The 22,138-nt window shown below is 33.4% G+C and overlaps 1 protein-coding gene across 2 annotated transcripts; it reads right to left on the reverse strand.

The window, feature by feature from the left end:
* Positions 1-695: 695 nt before the first annotated feature.
* Positions 696-21,091, reverse strand: LOC130893899 (odorant receptor 49b-like). 2 transcript variants are annotated; one of them, XM_057800343.1, is made up of 9 exons: positions 20,783-21,091; positions 18,448-18,629; positions 18,276-18,375; positions 16,461-16,550; positions 4,228-4,409; positions 2,449-2,548; positions 2,302-2,391; positions 925-1,080; positions 696-874 (listed from the first exon to the last, which is right to left on the reverse strand). In XM_057800343.1, the coding sequence occupies exons 1-9, from the start codon at positions 21,065-21,067 to the stop codon at positions 824-826; spliced, it is 1,236 nt and encodes a 411-aa protein (XP_057656326.1). In that variant the 5' UTR covers positions 21,068-21,091; the 3' UTR covers positions 696-823. The 2 variants fall into 2 exon arrangements, with proteins under 2 accessions (XP_057656326.1, XP_057656325.1); XM_057800342.1 differs by lacking the exons at positions 16,461-16,550; positions 18,276-18,375; positions 18,448-18,629; positions 20,783-21,091 and adding exons at positions 7,048-7,439; positions 10,766-10,915.
* Positions 21,092-22,138: the final 1,047 nt, after the last annotated feature.

Genomic DNA, 22,138 nt, shown 5'->3' on the forward strand with positions numbered 1-22,138 from the left:
CCATTAAGTCGACTATGCCCCAGCCTAAGGCCGGAAGCAATAGGGAGCCGCAACGTTTTGTAAAATGTAAAATTAAAATAAACGTTATGTATTAATCCATCAATGTTTTTCAATTGGTGTTGTTCTACCCATGAGGCGACCAGGGAAAGGTGGCTCGTGTTAATGCGGCCTAGTGCCGCAGGTACTCCACTTCAATATTTGTCGACGTGATTCCAACTCAGTTTTACTTTTAATAATTTTCAATAGTTATGAAATAGCAAGTACATAAAAAGTTTTGCTTGCTTCACACAAACAGCATCTCTTGATAACATGTATTCTTAATTCACGTATTATTAATGCTGATAGGTATGTTTTCAAGAATCAGCAGAGGTCCCACAATTTATGAAGGGATCAGTACTACTAGTTTCCTGGAGAGACAACGAATATGAGTGGAATGGGGGAATAGATCTTTCGAGACTTTTATTTTCATCATCTTGAATTTTCTTTGACTATCAATGAATTATTTTGAAAATGGGTTTCATGGCTGTATTCATATGGTTAATCACAAAAATGAGTCTAGTGTAACGTTGCCAAATAATTACAAACGTCTTAGTTTGTGTATTCTTTAGTTGAATGTTTTCGATAACCACAAAATGGTCATTTGAAACTTTTCTTTCTATCATAAATATCAAATTGTGAACAAATAATACAAGTGATACATTTGATTTTTATTTCTATAAATAATTAAATTAAACTTTTTGTACATTTTTACTAAATATAATAAATATACTAATTGATAGAAGCTGGTTTAAAAAAGCGGACTATTCAATTTTTTTCATCAAATTCACTTTGCTTTTCCCAATAGAGTTATATAAGAGTAAGTGAGTTTCAAAACCTAAAAAATATAAATGAAAATTCTATTTTTAATATAAATATACCAATTACCGCAAGAAACATTGGTCTATCCATAATTCCAAATGCTCCAGCATATAGTACTTGACATTTTTGACATTTATAAAGGACAAACAAAATATCTTTTTTCAACTCTTCGTTACATTCATACCACGGAGCATTATATACTGCCACAGCCAATTCTGACGACTGAAATATGGATTTTCAGTTTAATATTGATACATCAAATAAATATCTACGTTATGGAATATTGAAAAAGGTTCTAAAGTCACATTCTCTCAATTCTTTTGGTAATTGCAGCTTGTATGGGTGTGGCTTAAGACCAAAGTTTGAAATTCGTTGCAACTTCGTCGCCAAAAACTGTAAGATAGACGATCTCTTATAAGTAGACAATCCTGGATCTTGTACAGACTTTACAACACTCTCAATATTGTCTTCGTTCCAAGATGTTCTTTTGTCTAGGACGATATTCTCCTTGTTGGTTGAACTGATTTCTTAAAAATGATTCGCCCATATTTCAATTAAAATTGCACTCGGAGCTTCTCTAATTCGCCCAGACTCTTGATTACTTTTTTGTTTTACTACTATATTTTTGTCTTCTTTAAGTAATAATAAATAAAGTATAAGACTCACTTCTTGAATTTGGAAATAGTACCTATACGAGGGTTGATAATTAGGTTCTGAGATAGACAAATAAAAACAAAGATTGGATGGCTTTTTTGTTTTTCAAAATATTCTCCTTCAAGACCAATACACTTTTATATGTGTTGAACCAGTTGTCCAAGAATTTTTTCCATTCTGATTGAGGTACCTTCAAAACATGTGATTTGAACGCATCAACGCTTCTTATTTTTGATCTACGGGAATAAGAGGGAATCATTGGGTACTAAACAAGGACTGTACGACGAAACACCCATCAGTTGTAACACCCATCAATTCGGTGTTACAACTGTTCAAAAACCTTTTCATTTTTAACTTCTGATAAACTAACGCTGGTTAGGTCCAGTTGAAAGACCGATACAGTCAATATTGCTTAGATTCGGGTTCATATACATAGATCCATGATTCCTAACGATCTTATAGACGTCTTTTGATGTACCGTCATTGAATTTCTTCAGTATTTCTTTAGACAATCGTCACGAACTTTTTTTGGAGCATGAGACGCACAGCATCGGTGTTTTCTGACACAACAACCGATTTTAAACAACCTTCACTAAATTTATTCTGTAGTAAGTACGACCACGATTCAAACACTGTAGCTCAAGGTGGTCGAACGAAGTTTTCGGCAAACTGCTGTTGGTTTAATTCATGTCGAAAATCATCGAACGAAAATTCCATTTTTTGACCAAGTGTTATCATATCTCAAAACTTAAGAAACAACCTTAGTAATCATGAATATAAACTGTTTACCTCATCTTGCAGACGTTGACCACTGATACAATCCATAAACAATCCCCAAAACCATCCTGTACATACCATTATGGTAGTTAGTGATTTCGACTACAATAAAAAATATATCCGTAAAGATTCTAATCTTCATTATCACACTAAACTTACATGCAAAAATGTGAACGCACCTATTCCCATTATAATCGAAGCTACAACCATATGCGTGAACATGAAGATACTAAACACTTCGTTCAGTCTATCCACCAAACTGTAATATTTAAATTTTCACTATTAACCATATACAGGGTGATTAATCTCGGAAACCGTATTATTTTATATTTGAAAAAAAATTTTGGCCTGCAGTGGAAAGGAAAAAGACGCTCGTTGAGTTTCTTTACTTTTTATATCGAATTTAATAGAATTATCAGACACTTCTACAGGTTGTTTGTGCACTGATAGAAGGAACCGTTGGTGATATTCATACTGAACACACTGTTTACACTACTACTACACCAAAACTTACAATTACACTATCTGTTGCGCGTTTCGATAACCAAGTTATCGTCTTCAGAGACTGAAGGTAACCTGAAGTTGATAACTTGGTTAACGAAACGCGCGTCAGACAATGTAATTGTCCGTGAGTGTAGGTATAGTGGTGGTGTAAACAGTGTGTTCATTATGATAAAAAGACTTGTCAGGATTCCAAAAGATTGTTAACAGTTAACATGTAAATCATCAAAGACCATTTTTCAGCACCAAACAAATATTTTTTACTATATAAAATATTCCGTTGCCAGTCAATAAATCTGATATAAATCATCATTATATAATATTGTCTGGGGTCGAAAAATAGTCTCTAATATTATGAATTTGCTTAATATTAACAAATCTCTTCAAAAACTATGATATACTGTGTGTATAAGTTTCAATTTTGGGAGCTTGAATTTTTTTTTAACTTATTTCATATGAATATTTGATGAAGTATTTCAATTTTCACCCCGTTCATTCAATATATTTAATGTACTTAGCCATCTTCACAAGCTGAACTACTTTCTGAGCCTCCGGAAAAAAACAGTAGACTGCCAACAGATGTTATATCTAGTACTAATAGGAGTCCAGCATCGATTTGATACGTTTATCATTCAAAGCGACAAACCTATATCCGAAAATATTGTTACAGATATTGAGATTAAAAACAAAATTTTAATAAGCTAAATCGTTAATAATTTTCCAAAAATTATTTGTTGAATGCCTAGGAACCGCTAAAAAGTTTCACTTGCTTTGTGGATTTATAACATCACACAAACATTGTATTGCCAAAAAATAAGTCTCTAAAAATTATACTTATTTTCCTTTCTTTGTTCTTTGTCATATTAATTGATGTCTTTCGATGTCTATTCACGTCTGTTGATGTCGATATACGTCAATTAACATCAATGAACGCCAATTACTCTCTATTGATGTCGTTTGTCAATTGATGTCTTTTGATGTGTATTGATGTCGATTAACGTCAATTAACGTCAATTACTAACTATTTGGAATGTGAATTCAGTATTTGTAACGTTGTTTTAGTTTGAGGTATTGTTTTCGAAAGTGTTGACAAGCATGCTTGTGGTGCTTCTCGTAGATTTACTAGACGACTGGACCAAGGAGGTCAACAAATCTTATCTAATGGCCCTATCTGCCGATCAGGAAACTTTTTATTCGAATTCGTGTATCAGTATGAAATTATAGCTGGATAGATGGCATAGTATCATTCAATCACTCAGACATCTTGAATATGTTGTAGTATTGCTCAATTTTATGGTGGAGTTTTAAATATCGAAGCTTCAATATGGACACAAGAAAAAACTATCCATATTATACAAATTCATATTCGAGTACATTTATTTTTATCTGAAGATAATTGAAAAATCAGGAATATACTAGAAATAACTTTGTTTGTACCCGAAGAGAGCATTGTGGTATCTTATAGCAAAATGAAACTGTTTTTTTCTCACTAATGGATCCTCTTGAGACAAAGCTTCCAATATAACGTGTTTGATATCTCTTATTCTAACTACTATATGTTGTACAACTTCGAATACCTGCCAAGCCATCAACCCAACTAACATGTATAAATGATGAGTCTGTAAAAAAATACATTACAATATTTTTCTTCTCTAATCTAATCTAATTAGTTTCAACAAACAGACAAAAATAGACGTTTCGACCACAAAAAATTATTTTTCCTTTACCAAAATACGCAACAATTAAATTATTCGTAATTGTATTAAAATTTATTGAATAGAACTATAAGTTTAACTTATAACCACTTCTAAAAATTCTATTTCACGTGTATATCCTTGAAAATGGAGTGTCTTGAGCTACCCTTTCTTTTAAATATGGTGTTGAAAAATTGACAATTACTAATTAAAAAAAAAGAACAGAGAATACGTTCGTTTTCAGGTCCAACGTTGCCAGAAAATCCAGTACTACTAGCAGTACTTTTTTTGGTTTTATAGGGTAAAGACGAAGACACAATCCCTTGCTACGCAAAATCGTAATGGAAAAAGCGAGCTTATTTCATAAATGGCTAATAGGCTCTGATTTCATTGCAAGGTAAGGTGTAAAGTAATTTCAAAAAGTGTCATGGCATACACCAGCTGCAAGTATTAGGTAAGAAAGTCTCTGAGGCTGTACAACCATACAATGGAAAGCTCTTAAATGAGAAAAGAGAAGACGATTATTCTAAAAAAATCTATAATGCAAATGAATCGAGATTGTTTTAGAATGATCTGATGATAAAACTTAAGCCTTTTCCATTGAAAAGGTATCTAAAGAATGAACCATTTTTACGTCTTGTGCAAATTCAACAGGCAATCATAATTACAGTTACTAGTCGTAGGAAATGCCAAAAAGCCAAGATCCTCTGGATCCGAAGAGTTACCAGTTATTAGAAATATTTCACTAGAGTGGTTCAGAGGACACTTGGTCCCATATGCTGAAGAATTGATTACAGAAACTTTGCTATTTCAAGTTTTTATGTAGCAGAAGATGACTAACGCAATATTGGGATGACATGTAATCTTGGCCCGAACAAATTAATGTAAGAAAAGATGAATTAAGATAAAATTATAGTTTAGACGTGGACAACGAAGTCCCACTCAGTCTTTTACGCAGCCATGAGTATACAGAAGGAACTATTTCCACTTCTTAACAACCTAAAGAGAATTGCACAGCAATCGTAACTGATGATGAGATCGTAGTCCTCAAAAGACTGACGGGCTTAAAGCGTTGCACAAGATGATCACGAATTTGACGCGCTCAAGACGTTCATAAATGTTAAAAATACACACCAAATTTAAAGTAGTACAAAATGAACGCGAACATGACGCTGGTTCGATAGTAAACATAACTTTAAAAGTGTATGTATATAAAGAAGTTTGAGCAGTGATCAACGAAATAGATCCAGACGAATTTTTCAAACATAGAAGAATGAATTGGGGCTTATATGATCAACTTTTGAACTTATTGAGCAGAGGCTCGACAAAACTTTCAATGAGAAACCTTATTATCGATTAGTTGATCACCAGTTTTGTCATGAAATTTTCAAATGGGAAAAAGATTCCTATATTCTGCCAAATTTTAGTTTTCTAGTATTCAGTCGATAGTTATATAACCACTTACGAGCACGTACTGCCTTTCACTTCGAGAAGTCATTTTTCAGGTTATCTGCAGCTACACTACAAAAGTGAGATTAGGTTTTTGACGTTCGCGACGATCAGCGCGTAAAAAGTAGAAATTTGGTAAACTTCGACATTAATATCCCATTCAAGCGCGATAATTGTGTGCGTTATCACAGTTTCTCAACAAATTGAACTATTTTTGACATTTATAAACGTCTAGAGTTCATTCTGTCTACCGATTGAGAATGATGAGTCTTTTATTGACGATTTTTCAGCTTTCAATATCAAAAAAATCCCTCACTTACAAATTATGTCAACAATTAATACTTGTTTAGACTGAGCTGCTGGAAATGACTTGTTTTGATACAATAGATGACGGTTTGTAACTTTTCTTGGACAATGAATAGAATCCGGCAGACCAAAATAAATTACTTTATTTGTAAGTGACTTAGACCTAATGTATTTTGTGATTTGAATACGTTTCTTATAACAAGAATTAGAACTGTCACTACTGGTTAATATTCTCCTAGTATTCCACATATTATAGGACCAACCTAATCCGAATTTGATCTGATTGTTCGCAAATTAACCCGGATCACGTTCATTGTTGTTCGGAAACTGATCCAATTAATGGGGTCGTAGTCATATGTTACGATCCTTTCCTGTGGGTAAATACGATCAGCTGTCGGATTGTTTCATTTGTCTATGGTTTTTTGAAATTTAAAAGTTATTTATTCCTTTTAAATGGCTTGTTACTAGTAATTACCATGAGGAATTGATGGGTTACTGAAGATTGCGGTTTTTATACATTTCAGCATAAAAAAGCTTATTGTCATTAAACTTTAGTGCAAAATCTGAGCGTGGGGGTAAATTTAGAATCTATTATACAACTAAATAAATGTCATGGAAGAATTTACGCATAAAAAGTAATTAAAATTAATAGTTCTTTCTGGTAGTTCACGTTTTAAATTTTAAATTTGCACCGAAAATTAAACGCGACATTCGGAAACTGGGATCGAAATCTTGTTCTGGGTTAAAATCCGCATTCCACTGAGAGCAATCAAATCATGATGATATAAGTAATTATTATTATACTCACTCCAAGTATTTGAAGTAATAAATAGATTTCTCGTACAGGAGTATAATCAATATCAAATGGTAACCAAGTGTATGTGACAAGTCCACAAACTTCAGTTAAATTAAACCTTACGTTCTCGTTGCGACAATTTTTACCATCAAATATATTTGAACCTAAAATTAGAATGCATACCAATAATTCCAAATATATATAGTGCATTCTGGAGTATTTATTAAAATTGTCGTTGTTAATATCGAAATCTTTGGGTTTTCCAAAAGTATTAAAGTCCGACAAGAAAGTATACATCTCGGTGACATGCTTCATTTTGATGAGGTACGCCCAAACAGCAACGTAACATGTTAATAGCGAGACAATGAATGTTAAATCGGTGTCAATGCGATTATATTGCCCACCTGAAACAATTATTCGATTTATTAATTGATTTACAAAATGTTTTAGAGCAATTGATTCACAATATGTTCAGAGGAATGTTTTGAAGTTAAAAAATATCGATTAATAACAAGATTTATAGGTGATCCAGTATCAAACTAAGTTGCTTTACTGATCTTTCACTATTCGAAACAATACAACTTTTACCAAACAACTACATATTTCGTATCATCAAATAACCGGATTGGAATTTTTTCGCGAATCAAGTTTCCTTTAATTCACCCCAAGGTATAAATTATAGAGCTACTGATAATTTAGATGACGCAGACGAATTTCAAATCATCGATGCACAGGACATCGTCGTTCCTCTATCCTATGACAAACTTTTCTCGTATTAATTCGTTAAAAATCACAGTTATACAAGCTACACATTTTCTTACAAGAAATCCACACTAAAAACAAAATGTGATCGTCTAAACAGGTAACTTAAGAAAGAAACCAAAGCAGAAAAGCGGAGAAAGTGAAAGTCCACTACAAATGATTGAGCTATTAACAAGAACGTGTGCTTCAGAAAAAACTAGACGGTAAAGTTGCACGTCCATGCACAAGATCCAAAAATCTTCACCTAGAAAGACAAAATTGCCTAAAATTAACGAACCAATTGGAAAATCTGAATTCATTAGTCACTGTCATTGAAATATAACCTACGTATACATCTGACTGAATGGAAACACTCACTATCAAAGTCATTAAAACGGCTTGTCGAGCTGAAAGAAACACTACTACCAGTCAACCATTAAAAAGCTAGCCAAAGAGCGTAATCCCCCTGGTCTATGACCTATTCAACTCACGTTTAGAGTTTCCTTACTAGCAATATTGTTCTCATCCACAAACCCATTAAAAAACCTACAAAACCTGAATCTTATCCCCCTATTTCACTAATCAGCAGTCTTCAAATATCAAAATTGGATTCAGGTCTGGCTAATAAAGCCATCATCAATCTTCACATTACTATTGTAAATGTTAAAATGAGTTATTGCTGATGTAAACTATTCGCCACCCGGACTGGAGTTCAAAAATTCTCCATATATCCAGGTTCTACTATACAGCCGAAAGCATTTAGGCAGAAGGTCTCTCATTGGTTGTTGTTAATCGCTGGTAGATTTTGTCTCCCTAGGAATACTATGCGCATTATTGCCAATAGGAGGTAGGATTTGCATTGACGTTGCTAATTTTGACTACACCCATATTATGGACGCGTACCTACCAAAAATCTTGTTCAAAATCTTCTGCAAAAAAACGTCATACTTGACCAAAAACAACATAATTCAAATAAGCGAATTTTTATACTGATCCTATTGCAACTGAGGCTAATGATAGATACTCGATGGCAGTTTTGACATTAGGAGATAACGCCAAGGAAAGGGATTTTTATGCACCGCCTGTTGAAAGTAAGTCCATCAGCTGCTCAAATAATCCAGATTTAAATGAAATAGGTTTGAATTATGAAAATTATGATGCTATAAATGAAAATACTGAAACACTGTCAGTCCTAGAAAGCAAAAATGCTAAGGATAATGAGTTTGATCATTTTCCTAGATGCACTACGAGAACAACATACTAAGTTTGGTATATGTAAAGTACTTGTGAACAAATATTTAAAAAGTGTGGATAAAGGAAAAACAAAAAATAGTTGGTATACATTTTTAAGTACGTGCGGTAGTACATTTGACCTACGCAATCGAGCTGATGCTTCGATAAGAGTTCAGCCGACGTCCATCTCCAGAATGAAACTAGATGTAACTAGAAGCAGTAAGCGTCGACCTACAGGTTGACCAGCTACTAGTGAAAAAAACGCACTCAAAAAGGAAAAGAAATCTCGCTTTGAATGTAAATAAAAATGCGAAGTAGCACTAAACATAAAAATGTTTCTGTAATAATTTAAAATGTTTTGTATAAATAATAAAGCCTGTATTGTTCCTTTTACCATATCTTTCCTTTTCTATCAGCAAGCTCATAAATGAACGTGCACATGTTTAGATAAAACATAGTGCCGATTAGCAACGTCAAGGCAAATCCTACCTCCTATTGGCAATTGTGTGCATAGTATTCCGGGAGACAAAATGTACCCGCGATTAGCAATGTTTGTAAAGAACGTACCAGGGATTAATAACAACCAATGAGAGGCCTTAATTTATAGCCTATTGGTAATCAATGGTAGATTCTGCCTGAATGCCACTCGCAAAACAGCTCAATTAATGAGCACACATTACTTCCACCTCCAACATGGGCTCACTCAATATCAGATTTTATGATATCCTGCACATTACTTGAATTGGTGCTGGAAATGGATGGTGACTCTCAACAACCTGTCCTTAAAATTTTGAACACCCTATATCTCAGCAACTAGATCCGGGTTCGTATTCCTATATCAAAATGAATCCTATATTCAATCTCTCTGTAGTAGAGCGTTGTCAGTCGAATATAAAAACACTCTGTATGCATAAAACATAATAGAACTTTCAGTCGAATATAGAGCAATCGTTTACCTCACCAATCGGCCTTAATAAGGATTTAGTCTTATGAGCAGACGATTCTCACAGTCCTGATTATACCCAGGCAATACCAAAAGAAAACCATCCTACTTCCCTTTAGATTATGAGTAACGGCCTAAAAAGTACTTACTTTAAACCCCTTGCTTTTCTAAAAATAATACTTCTACCACCATAAGGTGTAAACCCACAGTCTGAAATCCCATCTCACCCATTGTTGGTGGTGCAGATTTTATGCGGTTTCTCTATAATATAGATATCTCGTTCATCGGCCCAATGGTGGACGAAAATAATGAAAGCGTAGATGTTTCTCCCTCTATCTCTCTGCATTTTTGCGTCAATTAAAGAATACCTCGCGTAATGAACTCACAGGATCACACACATGAAACAACGCTTTGAATTCACTCCCTGCAGAAGAAATAAATGCATTATCAGAACCATCCAAAGCCAAGTTATTAGATATTAGTAAAGAAAGTTAGTAACCCAATAAGATAAACCAACCTCAACGAGCAACTCTTCAGTAGAATCGTATCTGTAGTGGAACATGGACATTGGTTACTATTATCAACTTTCATTTCAAGTTTAAAAAGTTGCCAATGAAACTCACGAAATGTCGAAATATCTCTATAGATATAAACCTGGGATAAAAATCAAAGGAAAACCACAGACTCACCTCGTCTTAAAAAAGAAGAATCAAATTCAAAAATCAAGGTTATGTCACCTTTTTGATTTGTTTTTAATAAAATAATTCTCACGTCGTAACTATAAATTATAAAGTGTATAAGAAGTTCACTCACTTACTACAGTGTGGATTACATGTAAAATACTGCTCGCCATTGTTAAGGACCCAAAAATAGATATCATAACGAATCTCAAAAAGAAAAAGGTACCGGGATTTAACATTGTTTCTTCCGGAGGAAGAACATGAAATCTTCTTAAAATGTTCAGTGTTACTGACATGCATACAAACTGTTTGTTTCCCCCATTCATTTTCATTTTGTTTTCTTTTGACTCAACTATATATTTTTAACACCTTTTCAAGATAAACGGAATTGTGGCATAGAAATCTCAACTTATATTGAATCATGTTATAAATTTTTTATCTACTTACCGATTACTAATAATTAGTTTTGGGTATATAGGATTTTGCAAATCGTGTGAACTCGCACACTCAAACATGAATATAGTCTCAACTTGTTTTATTATTAATAAAGTAATTTCCTGTATTGTTCCGTATTGTTGGCCAAAAGCAAGCGTTTGGTTGATGTGCTATGAATAAGTGAACTGTATTATTTCGCTGATAAGGAATATAGTCACAAGTACAAAAGTGAGGTTATGGTTCATCAATTAAACTACATATTGAGCAATAATAAGAAAAAAATATTCACACTTGTGATTTAGGATTGTTAATAGCAGAATTAGCAAGTATACCTTTGATATATTCAAGAATATATACGGAGTTATACAAGAAATTAATTATGAGCAGTAAATCTCTTAACAAGATCTCACTTTCTTGACACTTCATGTCCAATTTTTTGTCTTCTTCTTTAACTTATTTCAAGTTTTCATCTACAAATCAACTCGACAAGTTACACTACTGGTCAAAAGTTTTTACCCACCCCATAAACCATTGAAATTCAAAATAATACACATTAACAAATTTCTCTTTCATATTGCCAAGCGAAGATCGAAACGGTTTCTTAGAAACCAAAGATAATAGTGTCCGTCATTTATTTCCTTTATAAGAGCGCATGTTTATATTTTGTTGCTGAGTGCGACAAGTTAAAACTTGCACATACCTGCTGATTTGTTCAGGGAGGCCGTGAAGAACCACAATCCCTGAAGGTAAACCTATTGCATTGATCAACGTAATCAACGACTCACGGGCACAGAGATAGCAGCTCAAATCAATGAATCTAGGTATCTGCCTTTGAGTAATTCTACAGTGAAAAGGAGATTGGGAGAAACTCTTTAAGACGTCAAAATAAATTTAAGAGATTGGATAAACCTGAAAAACATAAAAATTGGACGCATGTAGAGTGGAAGAGAGGTTTAGGGAATTGTTTGTGAAATTTTGAGGTTTTTGGTTCTAACAAAAGAGTGTTTGTACGCAGTTCAAAGGGAGAACGCATGCTAGATCCAGTTGTAATCTCGACTGTGAAACACAGTGGAGTCTCAGCATTCCTCGAAGCTGTGCAAAGAGTATTTGAAAGAATTGGAAAGGAAGAATGTACTGAGAGTAATGATTTTGACCATCACAGTTTTACGCCCTCGACCCGATTGAGTTGTTGTGGCACAAATTTTACAGGGGAATCAGAAAGCAGAAACCATTCCACATCTATGGAATATCCTGAAAAGCGAATGGAACCAGATAGAACACGATTATTCATCGAAGTTGTTACAAAGAAAGCCAAAATTGTGTACCGAAATAATAAAAGCTAAAGAAGGTTACATTGATGAATCAAAAATTTGAATAAATAAAAATCGATCGTATTATTTTTATTTGTTGTTTATCACGCAAACTATAGGGTGGGAAAAAACTTTTGACCTGTAGTGTATATTATAAGGATGAAAAATACAAGATGAATGAGATATTTATAATGATGATTTCGTCACTAATGAATATAATCCTGAAGTAACAGTCACGTATTTATAGGGTGTTCATAAGAAAAGTTTGTAGATATACTAAGTTATCCTGCTGTTTGTGCATGAAAAAAAAATATTATTTTTTATCTACCAAGTCCCAAACAAGTAGCTATGGGTATCCTAACATCCTTTGAGGATTGCGGAAAAATCTAAGAAGTATGCAGACAAAGCTGTAGCACAGCAAAAATCGCCCTTGGATGTAATAGCTATATATGACTGGTCAATTTAGGGCATAATATAAGGTTAAAAAAAGTGCCACGCGACGCCCAAAAATAGTCTTATCACTTTATCAAAGTATTTTATACTCCTCTTCGAAATAAATTCGGCACTAACTAATTCAATTCATTCGTGAAAGTTGATATCTTTTGTATCATCCATTTCTCAATAGATAACATTGCGAGGATAGTTTTTGTTCGTTATAAGTCTCCAAACCCTAAATTTTGTCCATTTGATGCCTCGTTTCTTCTAAATAATAAACACGGGAGGCAGTAGAGACTGTTACTTACATCACACCCATGTACAATCAGTCAATTTTTTCATAACGTTTAGTTTTAAAACTACGTTGGTATTCACGACGTTTGCATTTACGAAGGCCGATTTTTTTAATCCTCCTATAGGCTATAGATAAAAGACAAGTTCATATAAAACAATAAGTTTATTACCAAAAGATTTGGTACACTTTAGGTTACTTTTCGATATAATCATCCGAAGAGATGAGATATTTGTCGTATTTGTGGACAAACTTTTCAATACCCTCTTCAAAGAAAGTTATCGCCAATGAATTAGAGTAGAGTACAAAACAGACCTTAAAACAGCGGTAATGGTGCTGTGGTTTAACACGACTTTACACGACTCATTCTCCGATGGATTTCCGCATCACTATGGCCTTCATCCTGTGGAAAACGGATCACACTTCGCAATTCACACTTGGCGGGAGTATCAGTAATGGCGGACATGTTTACGTGGCTGTAGCACAACGCCGACTGACGCCTGAATGCCAAAAATGGCGGAGTGTGTAGTGCGAGACCTCTCGTAGTCAAATCGTGATCAATATATTTTATTTCAAACGTACCCTGTTATTTTTTTTAAGAAAAAGGAAATATCAGACTAATGTCCGTCATTTTATCAAAATACCCATTTCCACACCGATTATTGCATTTGTGAGCTACAAGTGCACTAATTTCATGTGCACACGGATCGGTGTTTGAACGTCACTCAAGACTGAGGCATTGATGGGGTTGAGGATTTACCAATATGATCTAATATTCCGATGTGCAGTAAAGGAAGATATAGCAAGTGGCGCCAGGCAAAGTAAACAGCTGATTTCCGGATGTTTATGGATATGGATTCTTAGTTTTTTATTGGAGTTATATTAGAATTTCAAGAATAAGAAACAGGTTGTACCAAATTGAGGTTAAAGATTCTCTTTTAGGTCTCAAAAGTTAAGACCATCTATCCACGATTATATCTGAATTCATTTAAAAAAACTCAATTGCCAATAACTTTTATTTCCAAACCAACAATTTGTAATCTAACAAAAATTAGTTTTAATTTTTATGTCTGCTTTAACAAAGTTATGTACGAGTAAGTCAATTTTATAACCTACAAAAAAATGAATTTAATCAATTTTCATTATTTCTTTATATGATTTACCCCCAAAAACATCGCTCTATCCATAACACCGAAAGCCCCAGCACGCAGTTTCAAGCTGCTCTGACATTTCTGTAAAACGACCATAATATCTTTCTTCAGTGGTTCTTCGCAATCATACCAGGGTAGATTATATACTGCCACTGCCAATTCTAAACTCTAAAATATAATTTTTTACATATTGAAATCTAGGTTTTGAACATCAATTCTTAATCAAGAGCACTATTGTCTACTTGATTTTGCTCCGATGTTTGTAGACGCTTCCCGAAATGTCTTATAAAGACGCTTCACCTTCATGGTCAAACTATTGCTCTTGGTACTAACTAAACATAACCCTTTTCTCTTTTGCTACACAATTACTTCACACATGGTCATAATAAAAAGCAACAAATAAATGTCAGTAATACCAATCAACAGGATTAGATTTACCGCTGAAGACAAAAAAGTTTGTTTTATAAAAGTGTTCGATTAAATCAGATGTTCTGACTAACATTGGAAAAAGAAATATTCAATTTTACAAAAGTTCTGAATACTATCAAATACTCTTAGTACTATTTGATTGGTTCTAAAACTAAAAAAATAACTAGATTTCTCACTTGGATTGTAGCTTGCAGACAATGGCACAAAACCAATAAATTTGCAATTGCAGGTGCTTGCAGGAATCTATTAACACAGTTTCATCTTGGCATGGCTTTGATAAAAAAATTACGTTTCGTATTTCATTGTACGTTATCTCAATCCATGTCATAGCCTTAAGCAAATATTTATACAAAATGAAGCCTACACGTTATATGATATCACAAAAGCCAAAAAACCTAAAATAGGTGAATATCTTTCTCTTGAATAGCATACACCTATAAACTTTGCCTGGTTGTTATTTACTATAAATGGATTCACGGTGAAACAACATTTTCAAATTGTTCAAATTAACTTTGAGAAATGTCGGAAGACATATTGGGCATAACATTAGTCGTATGATTCTCATAATGGTCTTTCAGAATTATATGTTTATTCTAATCGCCAATATCCATATTATCATAGTAAATACACAAAAAGCGATTGCCTCTGTTTAAGGAAGCTTGATATAGTGCAAGACAGCGTGCAATGCAATGTAAGACGCAATATTTCTTGATCAAAAGCATGCATAGATGAAGTTTATCCTATTATTACATGCAAGATCTCGCACTTACAATATTATCGGTTTGATGGCATTTTTATTGCATGCACGTTGTATTTCTAGGGAGAAATGAGTTTCTGATCTGCTGATAATACGTCTCTCGCCAAGAATTTCTTGGTTGTCTTACGTTTTTATTAAGGTTTTTAACTGTTGTTGTTCTCGTATGTTTTCTCGTCTTAATCTATAGTTAAACTCATGTTTCTCCTTGTACTATCCAGCCAGGACCTGGCCCACCATCGTCTGGGTGCCCTTTTATGTCCATCAGACTCCAGAAGCAAGGTAAAGCTGAGATAATTATTGTTAGTGATGCACTAACTCCTTTTTTCTCATTTACTTCACCTACAATTGTTATTAACATTTTTAAACCGCACACAATTTCTAAATAAAATATGAAGTTAGGAAATTGCATGTAATTCATTGCATGTTGTCTTGCATCATGTCAAGCGGCCTTTAGTGTAATATTGAAGAAGATCCAAATGTGTCTATTCATCATCTTGCTCAAAAAACTGAACCTCTGGCCAATTTTGCGTCTGAGCTAGCATGCGTAAAAAACGCTGCAATTAATCCTCCATTTTGTTTCGAAAATGTGTTCAATGAAGATTACGATTACGATTATTTCCAAACACCAATACACCCAGACAAACTAACCGTTTCTATCGTATTTAGAAATGCCCATGGTCAACCCACTGGTATATAGACAAGATCAGCAACTTTTTATACTTTGATTAGAAACCATCAAAGATCTGGAGATTTAGTTTCGGTAGAATGGTGCCACATAGCACGGGAAAAGTGCTACGTCGGGATAAACTACTAACAGCCTGTAGCACTGCAAAGACTCTAAAATATACGCGTTAGACGTTTGAAATAAAAAAATTCGTTAATATTACAAAAAATAATTGTATTTATTTCCTAATTCTTTTCAAGAAATAAAAAACATCCTTCATGATTGATATTTACAGGACATGTTTTTATCTCAATTATACTCTTCGCTAGTTCTCTAATAACAAAAAAATTTTAACCTCATCTTGAAGACGCTGGCCACTGAAACAATCCATAAATAATCCAACAAACCATCCAGTACAAACCATAAAAGTAGATAGTGACTTTATCTATAACAATAAACGCTAGTGAATTTTTTGTAATAAATAAATCAGATCAAGGATTTTGATATCAATCAAATGGCGGATGGGGCATAGTTTGATTATTTGGAAATTCTATAGAAACAAAACTTAGTAAAGGGTTAGTCTATTTCATATGTGTTTCCAGAATATTAACAAGTACAAGAACAGTTTGACGGAAGACTCAACCCGAAAAAAAGGCATAATACAATACAATCTAGTGAGTTACAAATTTTTTCATGATTCTAAAAATAATCTTCCGAAAATACTTTTAAAAAAATTGATTTGTCTTATATCGCGTTACAGCGATCCAATTTTTGTTACATTTGAGGAGAGTATTCGGAGGGATCCAAATCAGGTTAATGTGGCGGATGAAAATTAAAATGTCTCATCTTGTTCTGATAAAATAAAGCTTCTCTCTTCAATGCAATCGTGTGATCTTAAATTCGGCTTCAAAATCTGTCAAGAAATCAGCATAATATTAGGCAGCTACGTGATCTCTAATCAATCAAGAGAGATTACACGTTTGGAGCCCCAAAATACTGTAGCCATAACCTTTTTGGTCGAAAAACGGTTTTTACGTGCTGTATTTTTATTTCTGGGGTAAAGAAAATTTTGTCATCCGCTGAGAAGTCATTTTTTAATCAAACTGATCTTGTATGACATGAAACAAACAATAAATTAAAACTAAAATTTCCCATAAAATCGTCTTGATACAAATTAATTGAGAAAATCCATCTCTGATTTCTTTAGTCCACATTTTCGTATATTTCATGGGAATGAGTTATAAATTTTATTGTTTATTGCAAATACGTTGATATCTATTGCAACTATTACAAACCTGATACAAATCAATGTTAAAATATATTTCAACCTCCCCCTTTTCTTGTTAAACTTTTTTCATATCTTTTCTTGCCCCAAAATAACATTTTTTAACTCGTCCACAACAAGGATCGTCAAGGCGGTCCTGTTTCCTTATAATGGAAGCGTTTAGAGTTTGTCTAATGCGGATGTTCTCGGAAATCATTTGATAATCTTTTTCTACATGTTTTCATATATACAGCGGAGATTGGTATATTGTTTTTTAAATCCAATTTCTAGGAAAGCCTTTTTATTGATTTGTTTTGATTAGTTTGTTTACTTTCTAGAATTATTCTAGAAATTCTTTATGGTATAAATAGTAGCTTGTTTATCAGCTTATGTCAGTTAATAACTGAATGTCGTAGTATAGTAAATAGTAACTGAATTTAAATAAATTGTATAAGTAGTGAATAATTAATTATTAGTGGGCAATTATTATAATTAGTAAGTAGTGTAAGTGTTTAAAAATATTAAGTAAGTAAGAAACTTCATAAATTTTCCTATCTTTAGAAATGGATTAAATAAATAAGAAAAACATTGCATCTTTCAACTTCATTCAAAAACTTTCAATTATGTTTTTCCAGTGTAATTGTTATATGTTAAGATAGACCCACACATTTTCGTTGGCTGCATTACAATCAATTTTTATCAAAAAAACTTCAAATATTTATGGTAGGATACTTCACTTTTCATCTACAGTATCTTTAAAGCATAACTCGACCTTGGGAAACAATGAAATGAACACATAACGATATATAGTGTGTACTGAATTAAACTGGATCTACTTATATCAAAGGTATCAAATTCTTATCAGCAAGTTGGTCTACTCCACACTAGTCACTTAAAACAACTTACACGTAGCCAGGAATAAATTCCAATACCGAGTACAGCCGCTGTCAAAACCATATGTGTGAACATGAATATACTAAAAGCATCATTTAATTTTTCTTCCAGCCTATAATAGTAAGAAAATAATCTGTTAAGATTGCGGGAATATCTAGATAAAATAAATTATTCGGATTCTTACCCGAAAATAGAATTATGATATCTGACAGCAATATTAAACTTTCTTCTTCTTACAGTAGAGTCTCTGTAGGTAAAAGCTTCCACCATAACATGTTTCACGTGACGTATTCTTATTATTATGTGTTGCATAGTTTCAAATACTTGCCAAGCCATCAGTCCGGCCAGCATATAAATATGATGAGCCTATAAATGATATTGTTTGGATTTTTCAATGAAACTTTTTTGAATGTAAAATACAGGCACAGGCTAAACTCCATTATACTCGAGTAGCTCCAGTGGTGCCTAAAGTGTGGAGATGCTTGTGGGTATTGATCTTGAAGTTTGGTAAGTTCATAATACATAGTTGGATTGTGAGCCCAAAGGGCGTCTGTAGGTAAACTAGATGTTAATGCTATGGTAGTACCGGAAAAGTTGTGTCCAAGTTGTCGAAGTTTCAAATCAATTCTGCATCACCTATAAGCGATTTGCTCTTCTCTGTATTTAGTCGGTAATCCTCACAATACACTTAGAAGCCGAGCTCCAGATGTGAGAGCAATGCTCCAAAAATGAACAAATCTGGGCTTTTCAGAGGATCAAAGCTGCTGTACACAACTTAGCTTTAAAGTGAGCTTCAAGTTTTTGTGAAACTGCCTTAGCTAATTAAAAAATCAAGAAAAATATGCAAAACATGAGTATATCTTTGCTTGAAACTCTTTTAAAACCTTAAATTTATAAATTTTGATTTTCTGGTGAGTTTTTACTACCACTTCGCCTTGATTCTACTTTGGTTAGCGATTTTTAGTCTTTATATTATTTGAAACTCCATGAAAATGTAAACATTCAGCAAATTCAGCCTTAGTGGACTTTTATTATGGTACTAGAAACTAACAAAAGTACATATGACCACGTAAGAAAAATATCGATTAGTTCATAGTTACATTGTGTGCGGCCAAGGGGCCGTTGTGCACATAAGTCTACAGATAGACCCGTCGTGCCCAGTCTTGTCGTTACCAAATGCGGATATCATATGAGAAGCTGATCAGGCGCTTCGGCTTGAACACTTTGACGTCATTAGGTGAGCTGAGAGGCTTATCCAAGTATTAAAACAACGTTCTTTTGAGTGGAGGACACTCACAGATGAGGTGATCTGCGGTTTCATGGATCAACGGCACTCCGGATCGTCCGTGATACCCATGGTGTGGACATGGCATCTAATATGGCTGTGCTCGGTTAAAAGTCCGATCACTAGTCGGATTTCGCGCCTGTTTACTTGGAGCAGTTGTTTGGTCTATATGTGCCTTTGCTTGTCTCATGCCTGGTGTCTTTATCCATCTCTGCAGAGCCCGCCTTGCAAGTAGACAGTTCAGAAACTCGATAGCAACACTATTAGCTGCACTATCTATTAGTTTGATTGATAGAAACATGTCTTCGTTATGCACAGATCGAGAGTACACAATTGTGTTTTATTAAAATTTCTAATTAAGCAGAAATTTAAAGTCAACAAGGAAGAAAATTGTTGGAATAGTTGTTCTTATTGAAGACGAGCGGAGTCAGAAATACGTTGCCAATATACTGGAAAGAAATCAGTCAACGCTGTCCCGGGTAGTTTTGACACATCGAGAGATCGGAAGCTAAGATAAGAGGCCTGTAGATTTTTGAGACGGTAAACTTTACGAAAAAGACAACTTCAAAATGATTTACCCGAAGCTCGAAATGTAATACTTTACAAACCGTGAGAAATATTTCGAAAAATTTGCACGAAAAAATGTGAATTGCAATGTTCAAGATTAAGGTAATGTATTTTTGACGGAAGAGTCCATATTTTGTTTATGTACCTCAGATCGGAGAATATCTGTTTATAGAGGAGATTTAGAGGTATTTTCCTTACAACATATGACTTTCAATGAATATTGTAGGAGGGTCTATCACTTTGTAAGGGTGGAATACGTTTAGGCTCACAAAGAATGAATAATTGTCTATAGGTATATTACAGAGATTTTAGAGCCATATGTGCTTATGCAAAATAATGCACGTCCCCATGCTGCCAGGATAATACAACAATATCTTTTTAAGGTAAATTTTGTAGTTTTAGATTGGCATGCACGCAACCTGAACTTAAACCCTTTCACTATATATATTACATTACTTGTATATCACTTTTTGTCTGTTATTAATTTGAACACAGAAAAAAGTTAAAACTATATATATAATGAGAGTTATTCCATCTCATTGCAAAACATATTACTTGTTTCGATTTAAGAGGTTTCAATAGTGAAGTAACCCTGTATATAAACATATAATAGGTTACTCTATACAGAATAACTTTTTCTGTTTACTTCAGATGATTGAAAACTTACCCCAAAGATTTCAAATAACAAGTAGAGCTCACGTATTGGAGAATAATCGATATCGAAAGGCATCCAAGTATATGAAAAAAGTCCACAAACTTCATTCATATTATATATTTGATTTTCCAATTTGCACTTTTGAGTTTTAAATATATTTGACGTTAAAATAATGGTCCATATAAGCAATTCCAGGTAAACAAAATGTATTTTAGCGTATCTATTAAAAGCTTTATTGCATCTATCGAAATCTGTAGGTTTCCCAAATACTTCAAAATCTGATATGAACGTATACATTTTTGCAGCAGATTTTATTTTTATTATGAAAGCCCAAATTAAAGCGTAGGCGGTTGAAAATGAAACTGCATATGTTAAATCCAAGTCGATATGGTGGAATTTTCCATCTAAAATATTTCGTAACAAAAATTAGTAGTTTACGTTCCTTAATCGATCATATTTTATTCTATAGAAGTTTCCTTCAAGCTTTTAATTGACAGAATTTTATTGACAAAAAATACTTTATAAGTATGATAACACTCAGTTCATAAATGATAAAGATTCTGACTTCATAACCTATTACAACTTTTAAGAATATTACATTACATAGCTATATCTATTCGTTTGAAAATTTTAATTTCTTTTAAGAAATAAACCTCCCGTATCAGTTCACCCCATTTAGATGAGTGAATTGATACAAGATATGAATTTAATAATGAATTACTTTCTAAAGCTATTGTGGTGAAATGAAACACGTTTTCTTTTTCAAAAAAACTCCATTTACTTCAAAAACATTGTTTGTTTCTAAAAAATTCACTTAAAACGTATTTTAGAAATTGCAGACATCCAAAACATAAATACACTAGCTCTTTGATATCCAGCTAAACAAAAATCCCCTTCTATATTGTTATAAAAAAGTTACTTTACATTTCTGGAAGATCCACTGGTGTTTTTAGTTACACTTATGTGTCTTCTTGCATAAGTATCTTATAATCAATTCCTTCATCCATCATTTTTGTTCCAAGTATGTCTTCTTCAGTATCCTTTAATACTATCCGCGTCAGCTCCATTAGTTTGCTATTCTCAGCCGGAGTTTCTAATTCTCCGTCTAACTTTGATTCTGGTTCATTCTCTCCAACACTTTTCCCTAGATCAACCTACTCTTCTTTTTACTTCTTGTTCATGATTTTTCTTTCCGTACATATTCTTACGTAGCGTTAACGGAAAATAAATTTCATTTGAAGAACTTTGACTTTCCTGATTTCTTTACTCTTGGACTGACTTTTACTTATATATTAAGAATCTAATCAATAGGTTAAGCCAAGTGAGTTAGTGAATTGGGCGGTATGTTCACAACAAGATGTCTCAGAA

This window comes from Diorhabda carinulata, chromosome 5, assembly GCF_026250575.1.
Source record: "Diorhabda carinulata isolate Delta chromosome 5, icDioCari1.1, whole genome shotgun sequence".
Classification (NCBI taxonomy): domain Eukaryota; kingdom Metazoa; phylum Arthropoda; class Insecta; order Coleoptera; family Chrysomelidae; genus Diorhabda; species Diorhabda carinulata.